This window comes from Vipera ursinii, assembly GCF_947247035.1.
Source record: "Vipera ursinii genome assembly, chromosome: 2".
Classification (NCBI taxonomy): Eukaryota; Metazoa; Chordata; class Lepidosauria; order Squamata; family Viperidae; genus Vipera; species Vipera ursinii.
The window spans coordinates 77,617,143-77,640,410 of record NC_139513.1 but is presented as its reverse complement, the minus strand read 5'-3'; the positions used below and the strand labels follow the sequence as shown (position 1 = coordinate 77,640,410).

Genomic DNA, 23,268 nt, shown 5'->3' with positions numbered 1-23,268 from the left:
AAGTGGTATTAATACTTCATGTGATCTTGATTCTTGATTCTATCCCTCCATTAATGCAGCCTAGCACTGTGTTGGCTTTTTTGGCAGCTGCAGCACACTGCTGGCTCATATTTAAGTGATTGTCCACTAGGACTCCAAGATCCCTCTCACAGTTACTACTATTGAGCAAGGTACCCCCTATACTATACTATACCTGTACAGTAGATAGATAGATAGATAGATAGATAGATAGATAGATAGATAGATAGATAGATAGATAGATAGATAGATGATAGATAAGATAGACAGACATTTATTTATTTAGTGTATGGCTGGTCACACACGGAATTAAAAGCACTTCATATTTACAAGTTAGAACAGTTAAAACATTTTTTTTTAAAAAAGAAGCAATTATAAAACCTAAGAGGAAAACAGAAATAACATTTCAGAGTTTAATGTCGAGTTTGGAGATCCAGTCAGTAGCTGCCGTTGTTACGCAGAGGAAGTCCTTAAAATCTCCTGGGTATCTTCTATTAGTGTATTCCCTCACTATATGTTGGATAGTCTGTCGGGGAGCCCCGCAATCACGTTGTGCTGAAAGTGTCTTTCCCCATTTATACAGAGAATCAGCACACACCCCATGAGTCATTCTAATTCCTTTGTATGTCACCCATATGTGTCGGGGTAGATTAAATCGTGGAGGTATACTATTAGGATTAATATGCTCAGAAATATCTTGGGAAGTATAGTACTCCATGCTTCCATCCACTTTTGTATAGTGCTCTGATGTTCAGCCAGCAGCTTAAGCGCTGAGGAGCTGTGCCGATCAAGTCCTTAGTCTTACTAGCCACATTGAAAGCAGCTATCAGAATAAATTGAAAACATCTGTTGTATTTGTGGATCTGACAGCAGCATACGATACAGTGTGGAGGGATGGTCTATTAAGCAAATTCCTCCACGCTGTCCCTTGTAGTACCATGGACCGCCTAATAAATAACATGCTCTCAGCAAGGACCTTTCAAGTCATCATGGGCAATAAAATTAGTAAGCAAAGACTTAGGAATAATGGACTCCCTCAGGGCTCTGTATTGGCCCTATCCTTATTCAACTTATATATTTCCGATATACCACCCACGCTATCAACAAAGTTCTCTTACGCTGATGACTTGGCATTAGCATATAGCCACAAGGACATTGAAGTTACAAAAGGTGCACTTACAGCCGACCTTACAACTCTGAGCACATACTTCCACCAATGGAGGTTAATCCCAAGCGTAAGTAAGACAGTCACATCATGTTTCCACCTTAATAATAAACTGGCAAAAAGAGAACTCAATGTATACCTAAATAACAAATTGCTCCCATATGAGGCAACTCCAAAATATCTGGGGGTCACCTTAGACAGGACCCTGTCTTTTAAAAAACATATTCAGAATATGGCTGCCAAGGTTAACAGCAGAAACAACATTCTGCCAAAACTATGCGGAACAACTTGGGGAGCTTCAGCTCCAACTCTTCGATGTGCAGCCCTTGGGCTTTGCTACTCTGTAGCGGAATACTGCACACCTGTATGGATAAACAGCTCACATACAAGACTTGTTGATGTTCAACTCAACCATACGATGAGATTAATTACTGGGTGCATAAAATCTACACCTATTCACTGGCTACCAGTTCTTAGCCACATACTTCCCCCACACTTACAATAGACAGACAGACAGACAGACAACACACACAGAATATTTATAAATATATACAAATGCAAAATAATACACATAGCAGCTAGAGAATTATAAAAACCAAGGTAATAGTCACATACCTGGGGCCACAGGTTTGAGCGAGGCCAAGGCCAGCAGGATTGGAGTTAACTTTATCCCCAGAGGGATGAGGTTCCAGAGGTCAGTGCCACAGTAGAAAAAGCATTCCTACTGAACTCCCACCAGCCAACACTCCTTGACTGACAGGGCCTGCAACATGGCCTTCCTGCCAAGTCAGATAAAACATTGCTCCCTAATAAACTCCCACTCACTGTCAAAGTGACTTAAGAGTGTGTTTTTCTGTTCCACTGCCAAATAATACTTTTCCATGCTATATTGCCTAGAACATTCCTGTCCATTTTAGATGGCACCCTACAATTTATTACTGGGATTGATTGATTGATTGATTGATTGATTACTATCCTCAGCAATTCACTGGCTACTTTCCAGAGGTAGGGATGCCAGTTCATCTGAGTTAATGCTTATCATAGTCTCTCGTACCTGTTAGAGCTAACTTTACAACAAATGCTCTAGTAGCAGAAGGTTATGGCACTTGTTTTGCAAATATATGATGGCTGGTTTGAAGCTCAACAGAAATCTGTGGTTTTTTAATTACTATTTTTTATTTTCTGTGGATTCCTATTTTTTCCGGTGCCTTTTCAAAATTTCAAGAATGTACTGCTTCAGAATATGTCCAGTCACTTGAGACAGAAGGATTTCACCTACAAGTGCCAATTAACTCAAAAATATTTAAGCTATTTGGGAACTCAGAGTAACGCATCTCTTAGGCCCATGGTAGCGAACGTATGGCACATGTGCCACAGGTGGTACGCAGAGCCCTCTCTGTGGGCACGCATGCCATCGCCCCAGTCCAAGGCCTTAAGTCCCATCCATGAGCAACCTGCATCAAAATCTCCCCAAACAAGTGGTTTTTAAGCTGGGTTTTATAAAAAACCTTTTCATTTTAGGCCTCCACTGCCCTGTGCAAAAAAAAAAGTTCAATCAATCAATTTCAACTTCTCGAGGGAAAAACAAAAATCTCAAAAAGTTGGAATTGATTGATTGAACTTTATTTTTAGTGCCACACAGTGGTGGAGGAAGTGACGCATTGGAGCTGGAAAGTAGGTGCCACGTGGGGCTAGGGGGAGTGGTGGGAGCAGGGCGCTCCATGTGAGGGATGGGGCGGGGCCTGTGCATGGGGTAGAGAAGCAACGCAGCAGTGTTAGCATGGTGGTAGACCAGTTTCTTCTCTCCCCCTGCCAGACACCTGCTGAAGCCATGCAGGGTAAGGTTGCTGGGCCCACCCCCGCCCAGATACCCTCACCTCCCCCAAGTGTTGTTGTTTTTTTACTAATCTGCCTTTCAGCTGCATTCCATTTCTCCGTTCACTTCTCAGCCTTCATCGCATTTGTGGGACTATTGGTAAAAAAAGAGTTTCATCAGACTTTCTAACTTCTCACGAGATGAACAATACTTCTCACATCAGAGTTGAACAATACAACTTCTCTTGGGTGGGGGTGGGGGGAGTAACCAAACTATATTCTCCAATGTTCTGTGGTTTTCCACGCTTCCCCCAAAATAGTTAAATGACAAATTGCTCCTTTGTCTACTTTTCAGAGTTGCACCATAAAATAATACTTTTTAAAACAATATTTTTGCTTTTCATCTCAGGATTCTGGTGGATGGAGAGGAATTCTTTTTAGTAAAAAGTTCTGAATAAATTTTAATTAAATGATCTTCCTGCCTCAGTTTGCCTTACTGGGGTCTGCTCGTCAGACCAGGATCAGATTGACTATCACTATCTATCCAACAGGAATGCCCTTGGGCCTGACCCATATAATTTTCCTGCCTGATTCCCTGCCTGCTTCACTTTTCCATCCATCTCACTGCTGTTCCTCCATCTCTACTGTTTTTCCATGGGCAAAGATGAGTTCTGTTCACTCCTGCATTTATAAAGGAAAAAAAATCCTGTAGCCTCTGAGACCTTGTAACTTAGTTCTACAAGAACAAAATGGAAACACTAAAGACAGCCAGTGTCATTAATTGGTGCAAATATGGAGACAGATAGGAGCAGTCTACCTGGAGCAGATAACTCCAGTGGAGCTCTAACCTTCTTACCCTTAATAACATGTCACACTTACTCTCATGAGATTAAAAAAAAAAGAAAAGAAATTTGGATTGGTGCTGATGAACTAGAAGCTCAATTCAAAATACATCTCATTTATAATATTCAGTGCTTTCTATTACACCTGCCATCAGGTCTACCAAAAGTGGCTTGGTAGGATTTCATCTCAGCAATGAAACAAACTGGGATTGGGTAGTAGAAGTGGTATCTATATTACATCAGTTGATTTGAGATTTTGGGGATCAGACAGAGTCATCCATATCATAAGGATTCAACACAGGGGTGTTTTTAACCAGGATTCTTAATTTTTGTATACTGTATTTCTTTGCACTGGATATATTGTATCTTCTGTCCGCTTGACTTTTTTCTTATTTATGAAGCACTTGCATCTTTTTCAAAGAAATGTGGGTGTAATTTATTATTATTTAAAAATTAATAGCTTAACTTAAAAATATGTTACATTTCTCCTCTTATCTTTTGGTTATCAGCAGTATTCCTCGGCATGATAAATTAGGCACTGAATCTATCATGCACATGTACTATTAGGTTAATGTATTCATTAAAGAGCTGTCAATAGGACTCAAGGATGTTTTATATTTATGTAATATTTAATGAGCATATTAAAAAAGGTTTTACTGTATAATTCTAACTAATGCTTTGCTAAAATGAGTTGAATTATTCAGAATTAATACAGAATGCATACTGCCTAGAAGGATCGTGTTTTTAACAATACTGTATCTCAAAATAGAGAATTAACTTGTTGATATAGGGTTGTTTTAAATATTAGATTTACAGATATTTTAACTATTTTAAAATAGTTAACTGTTTAATAACTATTTTAAAATGGTTAAGTTAAAAAGCAGAATATCTATATACTTTTTTCAAAAATATAATATCAAAAAAGATATTAAAATCAAACAGTTCAATTTATTGCTAGGTAAGTCATTAGCTAAGAATAACTGAGTGGGCCTGTAATGTAAATCATGTCAAAGAGAGGCTTGCATTGGGGAGAGACTTCGTATCATAGGTGACTCATTTTGGTATTAAGTGCTTTGGATTTTACCATAGACATATTTGATGGCCTCACAACAAAAGGTAATGCATATATTATTTAAATTACAAGTGTTCAGGAAAAAAATATTTTTTAAAAAATAATGGCAAGGGATTTTGTTGCTGATGTCCTTTTAGAAGGGCAAAATAAAGCCCTATTTACTTCTCAGTCTATTCGGTTTGTTTTAATTTAGAAAGGTCTTCTGTCACTATGTCACTTTAAAAAAAGTCTGCTAAATTGAACAACTGATTAGTTGCATTTGATCAACATGTGTCCATTTTCACTGTTGTGTATCTTTCCTTTTAGATTTTTTTTTCCAAATTGTAAACCCAGTCAGCAGGTAGCTTTTTCATTTGCTATTTTCATTCTAAAAAAAATTATAATCCCAGCCCTATTAAATCCTCCAAATGCTCTTGCTTTTGCTTGCTTCAAGAATCCTTTTAGAAAGTCTTAGAAGAACTAATGAAACAAGAAGGAAAAGGTTGGAATAAAATATCTGCTACAGTGAGGCTTATTAACAAAGTCATTGTAGCCTTCCATTAATTGTGAAATAATCTTTTAATACCTTCCTCTTAAAGGACTTGTCTTCCTGTCTCACCTGCTTTCTGATTTTGCTGCAGCTTTCTTTTGTGTTTCCTCATTATCCAATTCTTCTTCCAAAACAGTTATATCTTTATATATAATGACTTTCCTTCAGCTTGCCTATATTAATCATGGTGCTAAGATCATTATCTTTTCTCTTCGGGCTTTTCTGAGTCAATCTGTTTGTCAGTTTAGCCTAGACATTTTTCACTAAGCAATAGGTATAGGTCCATATGAAATTATTTTGCAGACAAAAGCAAATCACTTTTGATTGAATTGAATTATCCTGTATTTGATACTTTATAAGTAAATGAAGGTGACAAACATACATAATGCTCCTTCTATCATGCTTTCCTCTATTAATTTTTACCCCCAAAATAAGTTTTTTTGTTTTGCAGATGAGTGACTGAAATAAAATGACTGTCTGTCTGACTGATTAGACTCCACATGAATTGTAAATGATCTAATGAAGAACTTTGAGTCAATGTTGACTTTGGGCAATCGTCTGGACACGTTCTTGCAGTTTTCTTGGCAAGATTCACAAGTGGTTTGCCATTGTTTCCTTCCTAGGGGTGAGTGAGAGTAACTGGCCCAAGGTCACCCAGCTGGTTTTGTGCCTAAGGCAGGAGTTGATCTCTCTAAGATGCACTTTGCAGGTGTGCAAATTCAGAATTGCTTTGTAATATTAAAGAACTACCATCTGAGTGTATGTCAGATTGATTAATGTTGCTGTTGTAACAGAATCAGTTCACTCATCATTAACCAGAACTCAGGACTTATTTCCAGTGAAAGGAACTATGATTTAAGTGCTTCATTGCTTGACAAAGTTACAAAAGGTGTCCCGCCCTTCTGTCCCCAGGGTGTCCAGTTTTTTGGTCTCTGGCTCCATTAGTGCCTTCTTTTGGTTGCCTTTCAAAACTCTCTTTAACCTTTCATTAAATATGCTGACAGCTGGTATCAGTTTTCCATGAGTTAGTTCAGTGCATTTCCATCTAAAAAGATCCCAGAAGGCTTCATTTGAATTCTGTGCAGTTTCCTATCCTCTGATCTCTTTTGTAAATTCAAACATAATCTGCGTAAATAATTAGAAGTGGGGATATGGACAGCAAGGCAGAAGGAAAGGGTGCTCAGGTTGCTAAGCTGCTTCTCATTGGCATTTCTCCAGCAAGATCTCTTCAAGGTAATTTGGTTCAACAAGAGATTTATTCCCAAATCCACTAATCTGAATTGATATATGACATGACATGACGTAACAATGTGATATGACAGCCAGTGACTTCTGGGTTGATCTACAGGAGTTATTGGAATCAAAACCCACTCATTCATTGGACAATGTGGACAGTGTTAAGAACCATTCAGGTACCTAATGAATCAGAGTTCTCTCTGCTTAGGAGTGGCATGGTTATGTCCTGCCACCTGACCCTGCCAATGTCATTCAAATGTGTTGGTTTCTCTCCAGCATCACCTGCAGGAGGAAAGTTTGAGGCATGTGGCTAAATATGGACTGACTTTCACATGAGGCATGTCCCTGCATTAAGACATGGGAGTTAGCAAGGTGTTTTCCCCCTGCATCCTTTTAAAATAAGATGCGGTCCACAACTTTAAGAGGAAAATCATGGAAAATAATGGAAATACTGGAACAAACAATCAGGACTTCTATATTTATGATAGACCAAAATGCCGCCTATCCTCTTTCCTGGAATCAGCTTTCTGTGCTAGAATTTCCAATATTAGTCATTGAAAAATCATTTCTCCATTTTGCTTTGTTTTGTTTGGGGGGGATAAGAATTCTTCAGAGATCCCAAGTGAACTTCATGGGACCATGGTAACTCTAGATACTCATTCACCAAAAGTGCTAAGAAAGGAAACCTGGCTTGTTGGTTTGATTGTTGTAAAAGGGAAGAGACAATATATTCTCCAGTGAATCACCTCCTCCTCCTCACTCACCCCCATCCCAGCCTGCTCTGGCATTATTGGCTATGGCTATTTGGAAACTCCAATTCCTTTCTTGCTCCCAAGCGCTAGCAATATTGAGGTACGCTCCACACTCTCTATGGATTTTCAGCTGAAAGGGGTAAAAGCAACATAATAGAATATTAAATATTCAGTCATGTATACACAAATCAGAAGAACAGTAGTAACACAATAAAACATGTATTTGTATAGTCTCTCTGCACACATCCCATGCCAAAGATAAGACATAAGCATCAATTTCCCTATTCCACAGAAAAGGGGGAAGCAAAGATGACAATGTTCTTCCTTTTGTATCAGAGAAAATCTGAGAAGGTGCTGCTATTAAAAGAAAGTTAGATGGGAAAAGAAAAGTGCTTAGAATAAGAGAAACGCTCTCCCACAAACAGTCTGAAAGTTTATTTCTAGATAATTCACAAGGCTATTTTTCTGTCCCATGATTAATGGCATGGATTATAGAGTTGCCATTTGCAAAATTTCATGAAAGCAAGGCATTAGTAGCCTAAAATGGAAAGATATTTATCAAAGGGCGGCTTTATAATTGATGCAATTTGTTTATTATATAACTTCTTTATTAAAGAAATGTTTGAAAGAATTAAAATAATGCACAGAATGTACAACATACAGCAAGCTTCTCTTGTTGCATTCCTAAAACAGCTACATTAAAAGCTATTCTCAATCATTTCTAAGTAACCTTGGGAAAAAAAGTCCTGGCTACATTAATATATTAAATAATCTTGCCAAAATAACGTTCTTGGACTTCAGGCCTTTTGTGGGGTCTTAAAGACATGGCTTTGACACTGAGCTGATCTGGATGGTAGCAAACCCTATGCAATAGCTATTGGTTGTTCACAATATAGTGTGACTTTTGGATTGGTATGTATTGCGGCTGTTTGAATCAAGTCCTACTATACATTGAGCATAAGAGATATTTTTCCTAATGTATTACAATTTTTAAAAGGTGGCAAGTTTATCACTTCAATATGTTTTTCCTGTAAATGTCTCCCTTTTCCCCCAGTTGAAAAAGCAAAAGTATTCAGATAAAACTTGTCTTCCCTGTTTTTGTTCCTTACTTCTTTAATAATACATTACAGTGAAATTTAGTTCTTATTTTCACTTTCTAACATGTGACTTTAACAAGTTCTATAATGATCAACGCCAAGAATGTTAAAGGAAACTACTTGATTTTTATATCCAGTTTGAAAACCAACTTAACATGAAATCATCAAAACTAATTCATATGAAAAACTCAAATGTTTAGTACTGAAAACACATAGCACCTATGAGAGCAATACATTGGACCATTTCACACAAATCTATTGTCTAGCATAGTGGGAAAGTGGAAGTGATAATGAGAGAAATATATAAGCATGTGTTATACTGCAACTTCAAAATATACTTAAATATTTTAGTAGCATTCTGTATCAAAGACAGCAATGTAACAAAATCCTTGTAAATTATAATTAGCTACCAATTTTTTTTATTGAAAAGTTTTATCATACATTTTATCATTAACAATCCCCCCTAACCCTCCCCTATCCCTCCCTCCCTCCCTCCCCCCTCCCCCCCCCCCCCCGACTTCCCAGAGCTAAGTACAAGGTATAAAAAATAAAAAAAAACCAATCATAAACATTCATATGCTAACAACCATAAACTCTGAGATCCATCTCTCTCTAGCTCATATAGGATAACTACAAACACTATTAATATAAGATATATAAAAAAGAAAAGAAAAAAAAGAGGAGAAAAAAAAGGAAGACTTATTCAAATGCTACATGAAACTTCTTAGTCCCATATTTGTTCTGGATATAATCAATCCATTTTTTCCACTCCATAATATAGCGTTCTTGCGAGTGATCTTTCAAATAAGCCGAAATCTTTGCCATCTCTGCCAGGTCAGAAACCTTTAAAGTCCATTCTTCTATAGTCGGCAGTTCCTCCTTCTTCCAGTATTGACCTACTAAGAGTCTTGCTGCCGTAATTAAATTCAACATCAGCTAATTAGCTACCAATTTTTGTATTGTTTCTTTTAAAAATATTGTTCAGCAAAAATAATTCAGTGACCACTTAAAGAATGTACATATTTTTTATCATCAAAGGGCACATCATCTGAAATATAGTAGGTATCAATATCACTTAGGTTTATGTTAGGTATCAAAGAGTGACAAATGCAAGGGGGGGGAAATCTGGACTATGTACAATGGAAAGAAAGGCATACTTTAATTAGGAAGAGATAATAGAATGACAAAATAATGCAAGACATATCATCTAGCAAACATTAGAAATCTAAATGCATCTTCTGGGTGGTGGGATTAGGGCAATTTGTGACGGTATGACCACATTTGATCTTCATATCCCCATTCCACAGCAAGATAACAGTGGCCATATAATTCTTGAACTCTTGAAAAATTGTACACATTTTCTTGCTATTTTGAAATGGAAAAGTGGTAAATGTAGGCATGTCATAGTTGTTGGTTTTTTTTAAAAAAAAGACAACCCCCAAATTATCAAAGAAGCAGCCCCATCCAAATATTAGATGGTTCAATCTATCATGCAGCCCTTACTCTTCTGGATATATTATGGTGGCCTTTGCCCTATGGTAATGGTAGCATAGAAACTTGTTCTGAAAAGCCCAGTAAATGCATTTTTTTTCAAAAAAAAAAAGATTAATTACATTCATTTGAAAAACTGGCTCACAGGAATGAGAAAACAGTAAATGATAAAGAAATGATATGGAAATGTGTTCACACTCAGCAAAACAACCTATATGGGAGAAACACAACATACTCTATCAGAAGGCATAAATAACTAGTAAACTGAGTTTCATTGAGAAACAATAAGAAATGGCTGTTTTAATGAAATATAGAAATATTTGGCATTAAAGAGCCTTGGTGGAGCAGTGGGCTAATGCCTCCTTAAGTAACACCAGCTGCCTGCAATTAGTGCAGGTTCACATCCCACCAGGCTCAAGGTTGACTCAGCCTTCCTCCTTCCGAGGTAGGTAAAATGAGGACCCAGATTGTTGGGGGCAATTAAGCTGACTTTGTAATAATGCCGCTTGGGGGTGGGGGTGAAAGCCCTAATAAGCAGGCATATACATAGAATGAAGGCTATTGCTAAGCACATTGGTTTGTGCTTAAATTGTAAGCCGCCCTGAGTCTTCGGAGAAGGGCGGGATATAAATGGGATTAAAATAAAATAAAATAAAATAAAATAAAATAAATAAAATAATAAAATAAAATAAAATAAAATAAAATAAAATAAAATAAAATAAAATAAAATAAAATAAAATAAAATAAAATAAAATAAAATAAAATAAAATAAAATAAAATAATAAAATAAAATAATAAAATAAAATAAAATGTTTCTGTTATTCTGTCCCTTCATATTAAATCTACGATCATATTATTCTGTCAAAAATAGGCCAAAAGCTTTGCTTGAACGTTGCCTTTGAAATATAGGCAAGTACTAACACAAATAATAACCACTAATTCCTAAGTCATATTATAAAATGGAAAGAATATCTATCACCTTTACCACATAAAATTGAGCATAATTTCCTTCACCAAAATAATGATCCCTCCATTTTAATTATTTTTTCCAAACCTATCAACTATTATAGTTTTTCAGTTGCTTTAGCTCAGGGGTTGCCAACTGGGGGTGTGAGACAATATTCCAGGGGGTACAAAAACTTGGGTTTTCAAAATTACAGTGTATATGCATAATTCATTGCCGTTATTTTGAACTTTTGTAAGGGGTGTGAGAATATATCAGAAGTGTTCTAGGGGTGCAGGGTATAGAAAAGGTTGGGAGCCACTGCTTTGGCTCCTTCATTTTTGACATATGTTTCTGCAACTTTCTCAATTCTACAACAGGCTTTTTGGCAACAATTATGCACCAAGTAAAGTTTGCACATAATTTATAGCAGGAAATGTGTTTCATGCCAAGATTGTCTCATTCATTAAACAGGAATTATGTTCAAGTGGAGCACATACTAGACCCCCCACACACATTAGTCTTCCTCATTTAGCAGGCAATTAGTTGCAGATAGTTTTCACCCAATGATTCACCCAGAATTCTCAATCAGGATCCACATGGAAAACAGCCATAGATAAGAAGCAACAGGCAGAAATCCCCTATATGTCATTGCCCCTTCAAATGCTTGAAGATTGTGGCTGGATTTCATAACAATGAAAAGATGTCTTGCGAAACCTGTACCTAGGACCAAAAATGTCAACTGAGGTTAAAGTCCAAATCAGCATTGGACTTGGTAAATGTATTGCCTACATTTCTATATCCCATCCAAATGCTCAAAAGAGGATGTAGTAGGTTAGCATGTGCCAACTTCATAGGGCCATACAGCCAAACATGAGTTCTTAATTTTATAATAAGCAGCTCTCTTATGGCTGCCTGTTTTTCACCAAATTTCGGCTGATAATAGAAAGCAAATGAGCAAAATGCAAATGCTGTTTGTCTTTACCTGTAGCAGATGGATGACAAATAAGCAGCACAGGCCATTGGGCTTAGTGTCAGGAGAAGGGAGAACTGAGTATTGGAGCACAGTCTGAAACTGGCACTTCTCCCGCATAGCATTAATAGGGAGAGATGCTAAGCAAGGCACTATATTTCTACTGCAAGATCTCATTTCATATCACATACATTAATCTGATACTCATGAATATAAAGAAAAGCGTGTATCTATATACATCTATTACATCTCTTTTCCAAATATGCTGCTCCAAATAGAGGAGTGCCTTCTTAGACATGAGCCTGCTAATGTGATTCTTCAACTGCATTGATAAATGTTTTCCGGTGCATGGACATCAGCACTGAGAACATTCTGAATCCCTCGAGCTGTTGAATTTGAAAATGCCACTTGACTGTAAAAATCAAAAGTACAAATCATATTAGAATTTAACTGCCAGGATGAATTATGTCATAGACCTGCACAGATTCTATAGGAATTCCAGCTGGACATGAATGCACTATTACATTATGATTATTAGCCAGTCATAGCCTTACCTTCCTCATTGAAGACATTTAAATTGCAGACTATAATCATCTCCTGCAATTTTCATTTTTAACTATACATCCAGGAGAATTACACCTTTCACATCCTGAAATTCCCTTCATTCAGCTTACAGTACTTATATTGAGCGCACTTGTTCTGCTTCACTATCAAACCTCCATGATTCAACTTAACAGTATGGTTAATTTGGTTCTAGTGTTGCAAGAGGAAGAGATCCTATCTTGATCCGCTTTCTGCATTAACTGTTCTGTCCTAAACACCATACAATATAACGTGTCGTCCATTTTCATCTTTTACATTATTAATAAATTCACTTCCTTGTGCACCTTAATGATGCTATAACAGCATCCTAGCCATCTCCCAACTATCACCTATTGTGGAAAAATATTAGAAAATGGCATAGGAAAGCCTTCACAGCCAAATTCAGAAAATTCAGAAAAAAAATTAATCCTCATTTTGAGTCATGTATGATTTCTGAAAAATCTGGCTGATTAGCAATGAATTGGTATGTGTGGGTGGGTGAATATGCATAGAATTTACACAACTCACTCAAAGTATCTCAAGCCAAAAACAAAACAAAAACAGGAACAAAAAAATTTTATTTCAACTTTTCTTCCTCCTTTATTACTTCCTCCTTTCTTACTGATTTTAGAATGCATGGTTCTCCTTGGAATGTTCTTCTCAAAAAAAAATAATACAAAAGACATGTTTATTTATTTATTTCTTAAGAAATGCCAAGAAAATTACCAAGTGCCCACTGTGATTATTTTGTTTAAACAAAGCTTTTTCTTTCAGCAACAAAACTAAATTTAATATTCAAAATCCCTTTAAGCTTCAAATTTTGGGTTTTTTTTTAGATTTGTACAGTTCTTGCATCTATTTTATCACATGAAGCATTTCCTGTGTGTGAGTGCTGAGTTAGTAGTCTGAAATACATGGAACTACTTCTATGCATCCAGCAGTTTTGAAGTGACAGCTTTCCATGGTTAGGGTCTATTGGAATCAGACTTTTTGAAGGTCAATGCATGCATGAACTGTTAATATCACATTCATGTACTGTGTTTCCTTGTAGCAGTTGCATAATAAGTGAGGTCTTTATTTTTACTACCATTCAAATAGAAACAGATTTTATAGTAATTACCTTGCAGAATTAATTGTCTTCTGCTTCTTGTGTAGATACCCTGCAAGATAACCAGAGCAACAAAAAAAATCTTCACTTGAAAGAAGATGAAAACAATTTACTCAATTATATATATATATATATATATATATATATATATATATATATATATATATATATATATATATATATATATATATGTTCTCCCAGAAGAAGGAAGCTGAAGCCACCAGCCTGAGGATGACGGATGGGATTTCGTCGAAACGTTGCTCCTACACCTTCAATTCTACGTGGGGGAAAACCCGAATGACCAAAGATCCATATATATATATATATATATATTTCAACAAAAGGGGCAGCTTCAGGCAGCTTCCAATTGAAAACAAATTCTTTCTACCTGAGCACAAAGGAAACTGCCCAAACAGCAAAGGAACAAAAGATCATCTTCTAATTGACAATATTATTTTAGAAAACTGCAAGAGAAGAAAGTCCAACTTGAATGTAGCTTGGACTGATTATAAGAAGTCATTTGACTCTCTGCTACATGACTGGACAAACCAATGCCTGGAAATCAGAATAGTCAGTAAAAACATCAGAAGCTTTGCATAAAGAACAATTGTACAATGTAAGACACAGTTGTTTGTCAATGGTGATAGAATGGGATGGATTAATATCAAGTGATGAATCTTTCAAGGAAACTCATTATCACCACTACTATTTTCTTCTGTAAGCAATACTGAACAAATAAGGGCTATCAAATATCAAAAACTTCTTCTAGGTTATCCCACCTCCTTTATATGGACGATCTAAAGCTGTATGGAAAAATAGCATCTGACATAGAATCATTGCTTAATAATGTGTGTCCATATGTATAGCCAAGATATTGCAATGCAGTTGGACTGGACAAATGTGCTACCCTTACCATTAATAAGAGGAAAATAATGAAAACTGAAGAAATCAAGATCCTCTATGGAAATAACATAAAGAATCTGGATGAAGAACATCACTACAAATACCTGGGCATTCTTCCAACATGAAACACACTAAAATCAAGAAGGTTAGAAGTGAATACATAATGAAGAGTGAAGAAGATCTTAACGTTCAAACTGAGTATAGGAAATACCATTCAGGCAATTAACACTTGGGCAATTCCAATCATTAGATATACAGCTGAAATAATGGACTGGACTCAACCAGAATTAAAAACCCGGAATAGAAAATCAGAAAAATAATGATAGAGGATCATGTCCTTCATCTACACAGTGATATTACTGATATTTTATACTTATCAAGGAAAATAGATAGGTGTGGAATGATGGAAATACACCAGTCAGTTGAAAAAAGGGAAAATGGGCATTGAATAATATCTAAAGGACAGTGAAGAGGACCCACTGAAGCTACTATATCATGAAGGCTTACTGAATAACACAAAAACCAAAGTGGCCTATAACAGGAGTCTCCAACTTGTGGGCCGCTGGGCCACGGGAATGGCTTGCACATGCACATGAGCCTCAGCGCCACCATTAGTGCTGCCATGGGTGCGCGCAGTCTGTTTGTGTATGCACATGAGTGCTAGCGCCATCATTGTGTGCACAGCCCTCTTGTGCATGCACGCATGCACATTTCCCTACTCCTCCCTTTCCCCTCGGGCTGCCAACCTGGACAGATTGGGAAGCTCTGGCTTATAAGACAGACCAAATAAAGTATAGCAAAGAGACATGGCAAGGCAAAGTATTATATGGCCACTACAAAAAAACCCCTTCTTAATAAAAATCACAGGACTTACACTTTATAATTAGCAGGATTATAATGATGAATAGAATTGCAGATGTTCCAATACCAATGTATAGGCCTATCCAATAACGTGGATTCTCCCTTTGCTCCTTTACCGTTATAGACATACATAATGAAACATTCTGAAAAAGCAAATAAGCAAAAAACATCACAGCAGAATCAGACTGATCTGAAGAATTTATCTAATGAAAGCTACCCAGAGTCAACTAGAGCCAGCAACCTCTAAAGTATATTGATTAGTAGCATTATTATTCATGAAAGTTAATGGGACATTCATACCATCAATTCAAAATTTTAATTTAAGAAAACCATACTTCTCATTCATTTGTTTCAAATTCTTCTTCAGAACTGACACTTCAGTGGGGGTGTTCTGTGTGTGTGTGTGTGTGTGTGTGTGTGTGTGTGTGTGTGTGTGTGTGTTTAAGAAAGATTTATTCAAATTTTAAAAGTATAAAGTTATAAATTCAAAATTTGGCCCGCAAAAGACTCAGCTGGCTCTCACCCTTTTATTGTTTGAGAAATTAAAGGTAAAGGTTCCCCCGCACATGTGTGCTAGTCGTTTCCGACTCTAGGGGCTGGTGCTCATCTCCGTTTCAAAGCCGAAGAGCCAGCGCTTGTCCGAGGACGTCTCCGTGGTCATGTGGCCGGCATGACTAGATGCCAAATTAATAACAAAATGTTGTGCAAGTGCTCAGATAAGCTCTTCTCTGGCAAATTGCTAAAAATCAAAAGCTAAAAGGAGAAGTGGGGAAGTGAAAAATACAACAACCATGCCATCAGCAGTTAGTAGCAGTCTTAATATGATGGGAGCAGTGGTGGGATTCAGCCAGTTCGCACCACTTCGGCAGAACCAGTTGCTAATTTTGTGTTGCCCAGGCCCAGAATGGATCCACACAGAGAACCAGTTGTTCACATATTTGAATCCCATCTCTGGATGGGAGATGTGAAAATAGTAGGATATCTATCTAGCAGTAAATTAGTTGTTGTTCCACTTATAATTCTCCTAAGAACTTCGGGGATGTAGATACTAATAGTATTTGGATACACACATATGCATGCACACACAGTATTCCAACTGTGATTCCCTGTCTCCCTTACTGGTTGTTTATTAAATATGTCACAGAAAATTGAGTAAAATAATAACATTGGCCTTCAATCTCTATTTTTTAAAATTGAATTGGAAGTTTTTAAAATTGTTTTTGCAACCTGTGCAATGGTAAATAGAATACTCCCAGAAGTGGGAAAATCTTTTTTTTTAAAAGTCCCTCAGTTTTGCCAGGATTGAGCCTCAGTGTGCCTGCCCTTCCTGAGCTAGACCTCCACTGGCTCCAGGCATTGGGCAATTGGAAACACCAGTATATTGATGTTACCTGACCTAACCCAGTTTAATTTGATCAACTATATCAAAAACTGCTGGAAGATCAAGGAGCACCAGGAGGAACACCAATCCCATCCCAATCCTACCACAGATCATTGACAACAGTATTGGCTATGTTCTAAATCCTGGCCTAAAAGCAGACCGGTATGGATCCAGATAATATGTTTCCTTCAGGGTCCTCTGGGATTGAACCCTAACCATTTTCTCTACCACCTTCCCCTAAAATGGAAGGTTGGGAACTGGATGGAAATTGCCCCAGATCAGTAAGTCCAAAGATAACCCCTTAAGAAGCAGATGCACCATGGCCTCTTTCAAGGCATTGGTGATTACCTTTCTTCAGAGAAGCAGATAGTATTGGTTACATCCTAGGCAGTCTTAACCAACCAGAGCAGACCTGGATCTAACTAACATATGGCCAAGTTTAGAAAGTGGAAAATTCAGTGGACTTTACAGAATTGAATTTATTTAAGGTAATCCTATAAAAACTTGCCTCAGGCAGTTCAACAGGACATGTCCACCCAGAGTGTAATTCCCAGCAGATCCAAGAAATTTTATTTGCCAGATAGCAAGAATATTTCTCATAATAACCCTGCACATAGTCCTGTGACACATCTCTTCTCACCCAGAATTGGGTCACCTAAAATAGGGCCACCATCACTTGCCACATTTTAATCCATAGTATGGGTTCTTATATTTTGAACTAATTTGAACTTCATCTTCCTCCAAAGCCATACTATGGTTCTCTTTATCTCTCAGAGCTCCTGAGGAAACTAACTCTGTATTTTATCAATGCTGTTTCCATTATTTATATTACCAGAATAAACCTCTTTAGAAGCGTCATAATGCCTTTTGAAGCATTTGAAATGTGACAGTTATGATACAGCAAGTATGGGCACCCAATAATTCATGGACACCAAAACTCCCCCCCCTTTTTTTTTCTCTTCAGATACTCACTAAAATTTATAGCCAATTCCTGGAAATTGACAACACTGAGGAGAAGTAGATAAAGTTTGCTAGGTTTCCAGAAGATATAGTATATATAAACAGCTACCAATTCATATGCAAACACACATACACACACAAATACATAAACACAGAGACGCTTTTATGTTGATACTTACATTGACTGGAGATTCAGTAATCAATTTTGGTTCAGAAACAAAATTGGACGTACTGAAATATATAGGAGTTGTATGAAGCGAAGCTGAAAAATAAGGGTATTAATACAAAATAAAATAAATCTGTATTCATATAACTGTCTCTATATATAGACAGAATAAGTAAAAGTGTTTGGAAGACAGAATTGCATAAAATTTGTAAGGATCATTCATTCTATTTTTTCAACATCCACCATTTTCACCTCTAAGCAAATCTTATAGCATTAGACTGATATTTGTGTCTTAATATACCTTTTGGAGGACATGTTTGTTTTAACTGGATCACATAACTTGAGACAAATCATTTCAAATGACATACAGACCTATACATATATTTATAATTATACATATACATATATATATATATATGTATGTATGTATGTATGCATATTTGTGTGTACACAAATATACACATGCATTTTATGTATATACATATATATACATGTATGTGCACACATACATATATAACACAGAGTGTGTGTGTGTGAATAGAGTTATATCTTTTATGAAGAACACAGTAGAAGAGTTCCACAGGAAATGAAAACCAAAACCAATAATGTTAACGACTATATCATAATTCATAAATAGCACATGCATAATACATAAGACATGTAAATATATTTTATATATAATTTTAGATGGTAATGACACTGCAGTGGGATTAGATTATGTTCATAAAAATAAAACTTATTTTCAACCTTACAAGCATATTTTTAAAGCAATAATGCTCTGTAGTATACCGAAGAAGAACATGACAAATTTAAGTCTTCTGCTCACCTTCCTCGATCAGTAATTTGAAAAACATTTTGTCATCATTGAACAATCCCTGATATTCCATTCGACAACAGTATGTCCCCATATCATCTTTTGTTATGTTAACAATGGTCAGAGATACATCTCCTTGACTGACATTTCCCATTAGATGAAATTTTTCAAGTTGCCCATCTATCTCCAGATTTTTATTAATGCTGATCATTTTATTGGGACAACTACCCAATAAAGGGCAACTTTGTCCCCAACAAGTATATGTGAGTCCACGATCCTTAACTGAATAATGACAGGGTAGAGTGATGTTTTCACCCACTTTTCCTTGTATGACAGTCTCAGCATATGATGTGAAGGAACCTGTAGAAGAAATGGTACAATTATTATTATTATTATTATTATTATTATTATTATTATTATTATTATTATTATTATTATTATTATTATTATTTTAAAAAACCAGAATAGAAGCCATAGCTTCTAAAAGAATTTTCTTCTAACCAGCTTTCCTTAGAACAGGGGTGTCAAACTCAATTTCACTGAGGGCCGCATCAGCATTGCGGTTGCCCTCAGGGGGCCGGGTGGGTATGGCCAGGGTGGGCGTGGCCTACTGGGTGGGCGTGGCTAAAGTGCGTATGGCCTACTGGGTGGGCGTGGCCAGCTCTACATCGTTCGCATCAAGGGTGCCTATGGGGGCCTGGGCAGGAGTGGGACAGATCTGAGGATCTCTGGCAGGAGGAGGGTCCCTGGGCCAGGGCCAAGGCAGCAGGGACCGTTCCCTCACTATTTCCAGGATGGCTTTGTGGGCCACATGAAACCACTTCGCGGGCCGGATCTGGCCCCCGGGCCTTGTGTTTGACATGTCTGCCTTAGAAGAATGAAATTATCATCTGAAATGTCCTCCCAAGCAGATACTATGAGATCATTGCCTCAGTTTGCTGAGTAATACAAAGAAAATAAAACCAGAATGGAAACAATGATTAAAGCACATACCCACACACGCTGTGGTTGCCTGTAGGAACTCTGTTTCTTCCCTCCACATCAATTTTTATAGCTAAGTAACCTTTTTAAGAATGTTCATAAAATAAAAAAATTCAGTAGCACAAAGTTTCATTTATTATGGTTACTAAACAGGGCATCATGTTGTAACTTTTCTGATGGAGGGTCTACAGCATCTTCACACATTGTTTTCTCAGCCTAGCAAAAAAGCAACTGTTTTCTTAGCAGACTAGGTGTTATCTTAAAGGAAAGAACACTGAATTACTACTCAATTGTCATAACCGGAAGACCTTTTGTGGTTCAGAGCTAGGATATGGGGGGAAAAGGGCAGCAAATAAGTAAGTAAATAAGCAAGCAAGCAAATAAATGAATGAATGAATGAAATTCTACTTTTAAAAAACTTTAAAAGCTTATTTTTGTTTTTGACAGTTTGTTTCTTATAGTTCACACCAGTTTTATCACTATATACAGTGGACAGAAGGCCATCTTTTTCTATTTCATTCTTATTTTATAAAACTGGGGAAATATAATTAAGTCACATATTTGTACAATGGAAATAATTCTCTATTGAGAAACCTCAAAGGTTCTTAGCATATAGTTGTCACTGCTGTATGTTTTAAGCCAGATAACCATGAAAATTGGAATTAATCTTAGATATATAGTCTCAACATGATTACAACTAATCCTTTCCAAGTGACCTTAATGAAGATTACAGATCACCCACTGCCTATACTCAGTTGTCCTACACGGGGTAATAAAGGAGTCTCAAATTTACAAATGTTATTCATAAAAGTGTATATGTTTTATTTTGACTTTTGCTTCTTTTTGCACTCATACTAGAAAAAAGATTCAGATGTAATTCTGAAAATTAATAGTATCAACTTTAATGAACACTCTAAATAAGACTGGTAGTGGTGGTAATGTAATGTAAATATGAATACTACCTTTATTTCCTACAATGTCAAAGATAATATATGAAGATGATGTCAATATATTATAACTTTCAGTCATTCATCCATCCCAATTCTATCATATTTGTTCAGTCATGAACCACCCCAACTTGCACCCTAATATTAGAATGCCAGCTTTAAAATACATGCAATAACATTCCAAAATTCTGACCAAAATCATACTACCAAATCCTCTAAGAGACTGAAGCAATACTGTTACAAAGATGTTATCTTTGGAAAATTCAGTTACCTGTTATTGCCACGAGCATGATCTGTTTCAGAAGCAAGCAAGAAAACATGGTAAAGGACCACCCAGAAAGGATTCCCTTCTACCTATATAATAGAAGGCTTGTTTCCCAAACAAGTTTCTGAATTTCTCTGACTTCTGACTGCTGCATGTCATCAATCACAGTGCCCTTTATGCAGCTTTGGTCAGAACTTCCTCTTCCTGTCATAAATTTAGCAGTATCTAGAAAGAAGCCTTGCCTGAAACAGTTATGTGGGCATGACTATGCACATGTCCAAATTTAATGGAATGGAATGGAATGGAATGGAATGGAATGGAATGGAATGGAATGGAATGGAATGGAATGGAATGGAAGAGTAGAAAAGGGAAGGGAAGGGAAGGGAAGGGAAGGGAAGGGAAGGGAAGGGAAGAGAAGAGAAGAGAAGAGAAGAGAAGAGAAGAGAAGAGAAGAGAAGAGAAGAGAAGAGAAGAGAAGAGAAGAGAAGAGAAGAGAAGAGAAGAGACCATTTCAAAGAACTGGATTTCTGCTGGGCTTCCCTTAGCTTTGAAAGGCTTAGAAAGGACATGACCAAAACTGAACAAAAAGATAATTTCACACTTGGGGCTCCTATATTAAAAATGTCACATCTTTAGATTTATTTATTTTATTTTTATTTTATTAAACTTATTGGATTGCAAATTCTTGGCAAATGTGGTGCTACCAAGAGGGCATTCCTACCAGAGCTTTTTTTTTCCATAAAAGTTTCCACTGTTAATAAGAGTTCTAAAAACAGCAATCGAGTATCCATCTGCTTCTTGAAAGGGAGTATAGGTCCTTCCAAGGCAAGCAGATTTCCCAATTGCTGGGCAAGGAAAATCCCTATACATAGTCTCCCCAGCACTTTCTCTAGCAATATGTTTCTTTCTAAGAATGCTTCTGAGTCACAAATAGATAGATAAATGGTAGGTAACCAGTGTCATCCAGAGGAGTGGGGGGGGGGGGGAAGGCAGATGATCAATGAGCCAAAAAGAAACAAGGCTTCAATCACATAGTCATGGGTAGCATCTTGACTTTGTTGGGAAGTAGGACCATCTACTTAGAAACTAAGTTGTCAGAGGAAATCCTGGAGGATTAGATTAGGTTAGATTAGATGGTAGAGAGCAACTTCACCACTTTTTAAATAAACAGCTTTGTTCTATGACTTGCATACCAAATTTAACTTAATCCAACCGAACCTGAGAGTAGCAAGAGGGTAGTATGGTTCCATTCTATGTTGAATGAGAAGCAGGAGGTCCCCAATACCTGTGTGAGAAGGAAAAGCCTGCATGACTCCTTTTCCATCCATTCCATTTGCAAACCCTGACCACTCCTGACTGTGTCAGTGAACCAACGAACAATAACACCAAATACCGCTTAAGGCTTTCCTATTGGCAGATAAGCAGAAACTGACTAAGGATGTTTTTCATTGGGAAATTGGCAGAAGCAGCAACTCAACCCTAATCAAAGAAAAATTGCTGAAGACATGGAAATCATTTACCCACACAATGTGATCCTCCTGACACCAGACCATCACCCCAAACCAACACCTAAACACATAAAGGAGCAAAGGTTATCATGCCCACAGGGTGAGAAAGCTGCATTTTCTCCCTGTTGAACCTTACGTACCCGCTGAGGCAAACATGTGCTTGTGTGTTTCCTGAACAAAGAACAGGCTTTCCTATAAATATCACTGTCCCTGTCTTTTTAAATCATAGCTACACTGCCTGTTTTGTTGTCAAATAAACTCTTACCTCAGCTCCAAGCAGCTGCCTTGTCTTTTTTTTGAACCTAGTCCGGTTCAATTTTCTTCTATTATCTGGACCATGGAAAGGATGGGAAGGTGGCGGGGGGGGGGAGGGGGACAGTTAAGAGACAGTTAACAAAAACAAAAGCATGCTTTAAATCTGGAAAAGTGTTAGAAAGAAGTTCAGACTGGCTTTAGCCTAATCCACTGGGATATATGTGGAAGGGCAGGGACAACACAGTCAGGCAACATTTTTATTTTTATATTTTTATATTTATGAATAGAAAACACAGACCAATATTGTGTCATATTACAGCAGAATACATTTGCTTATTCCACTGATAAGTGACAAGAATTACCAAAACCAAAAGAAATACTTTTTGCCGGCCAGATGACCACAGAGATGTCCTCGGGCAAGTGCTGGCTCTTCGGCTTTGAAATGGAGATGAGCACCGGCCCCTAGAGTTGGAAACGACTAGCACGTATGTGCGGGGGAACCTTTACCTTTACCTTAGGCATCTTTATTAAGTAAATAGTAAGCTTTACCAAACTCATATAGTTCCACAATTAGTCTAAAGTTTAATCAATCCAAAATTCATTA

General features: G+C 37.0%; 1 protein-coding gene across 1 annotated transcript; it reads right to left on the bottom strand.

The window, feature by feature from the left end:
- Positions 1–12,231: 12,231 nt before the first annotated feature.
- Positions 12,232–20,956, bottom strand: HAVCR2 (hepatitis A virus cellular receptor 2; the record flags this gene model as incomplete). Its single annotated transcript, XM_083356508.1, has 6 exons — positions 12,232–12,345; positions 13,636–13,675; positions 15,401–15,530; positions 17,908–17,990; positions 18,721–19,068; positions 20,908–20,956. 6 exons carry the CDS (start codon positions 20,954–20,956, stop codon positions 12,252–12,254), a joined length of 744 nt encoding a protein of 247 aa, XP_083212634.1. The 3' UTR covers positions 12,232–12,251.
- Between the last annotated feature and the right edge of the window lie 2,312 nt (positions 20,957–23,268).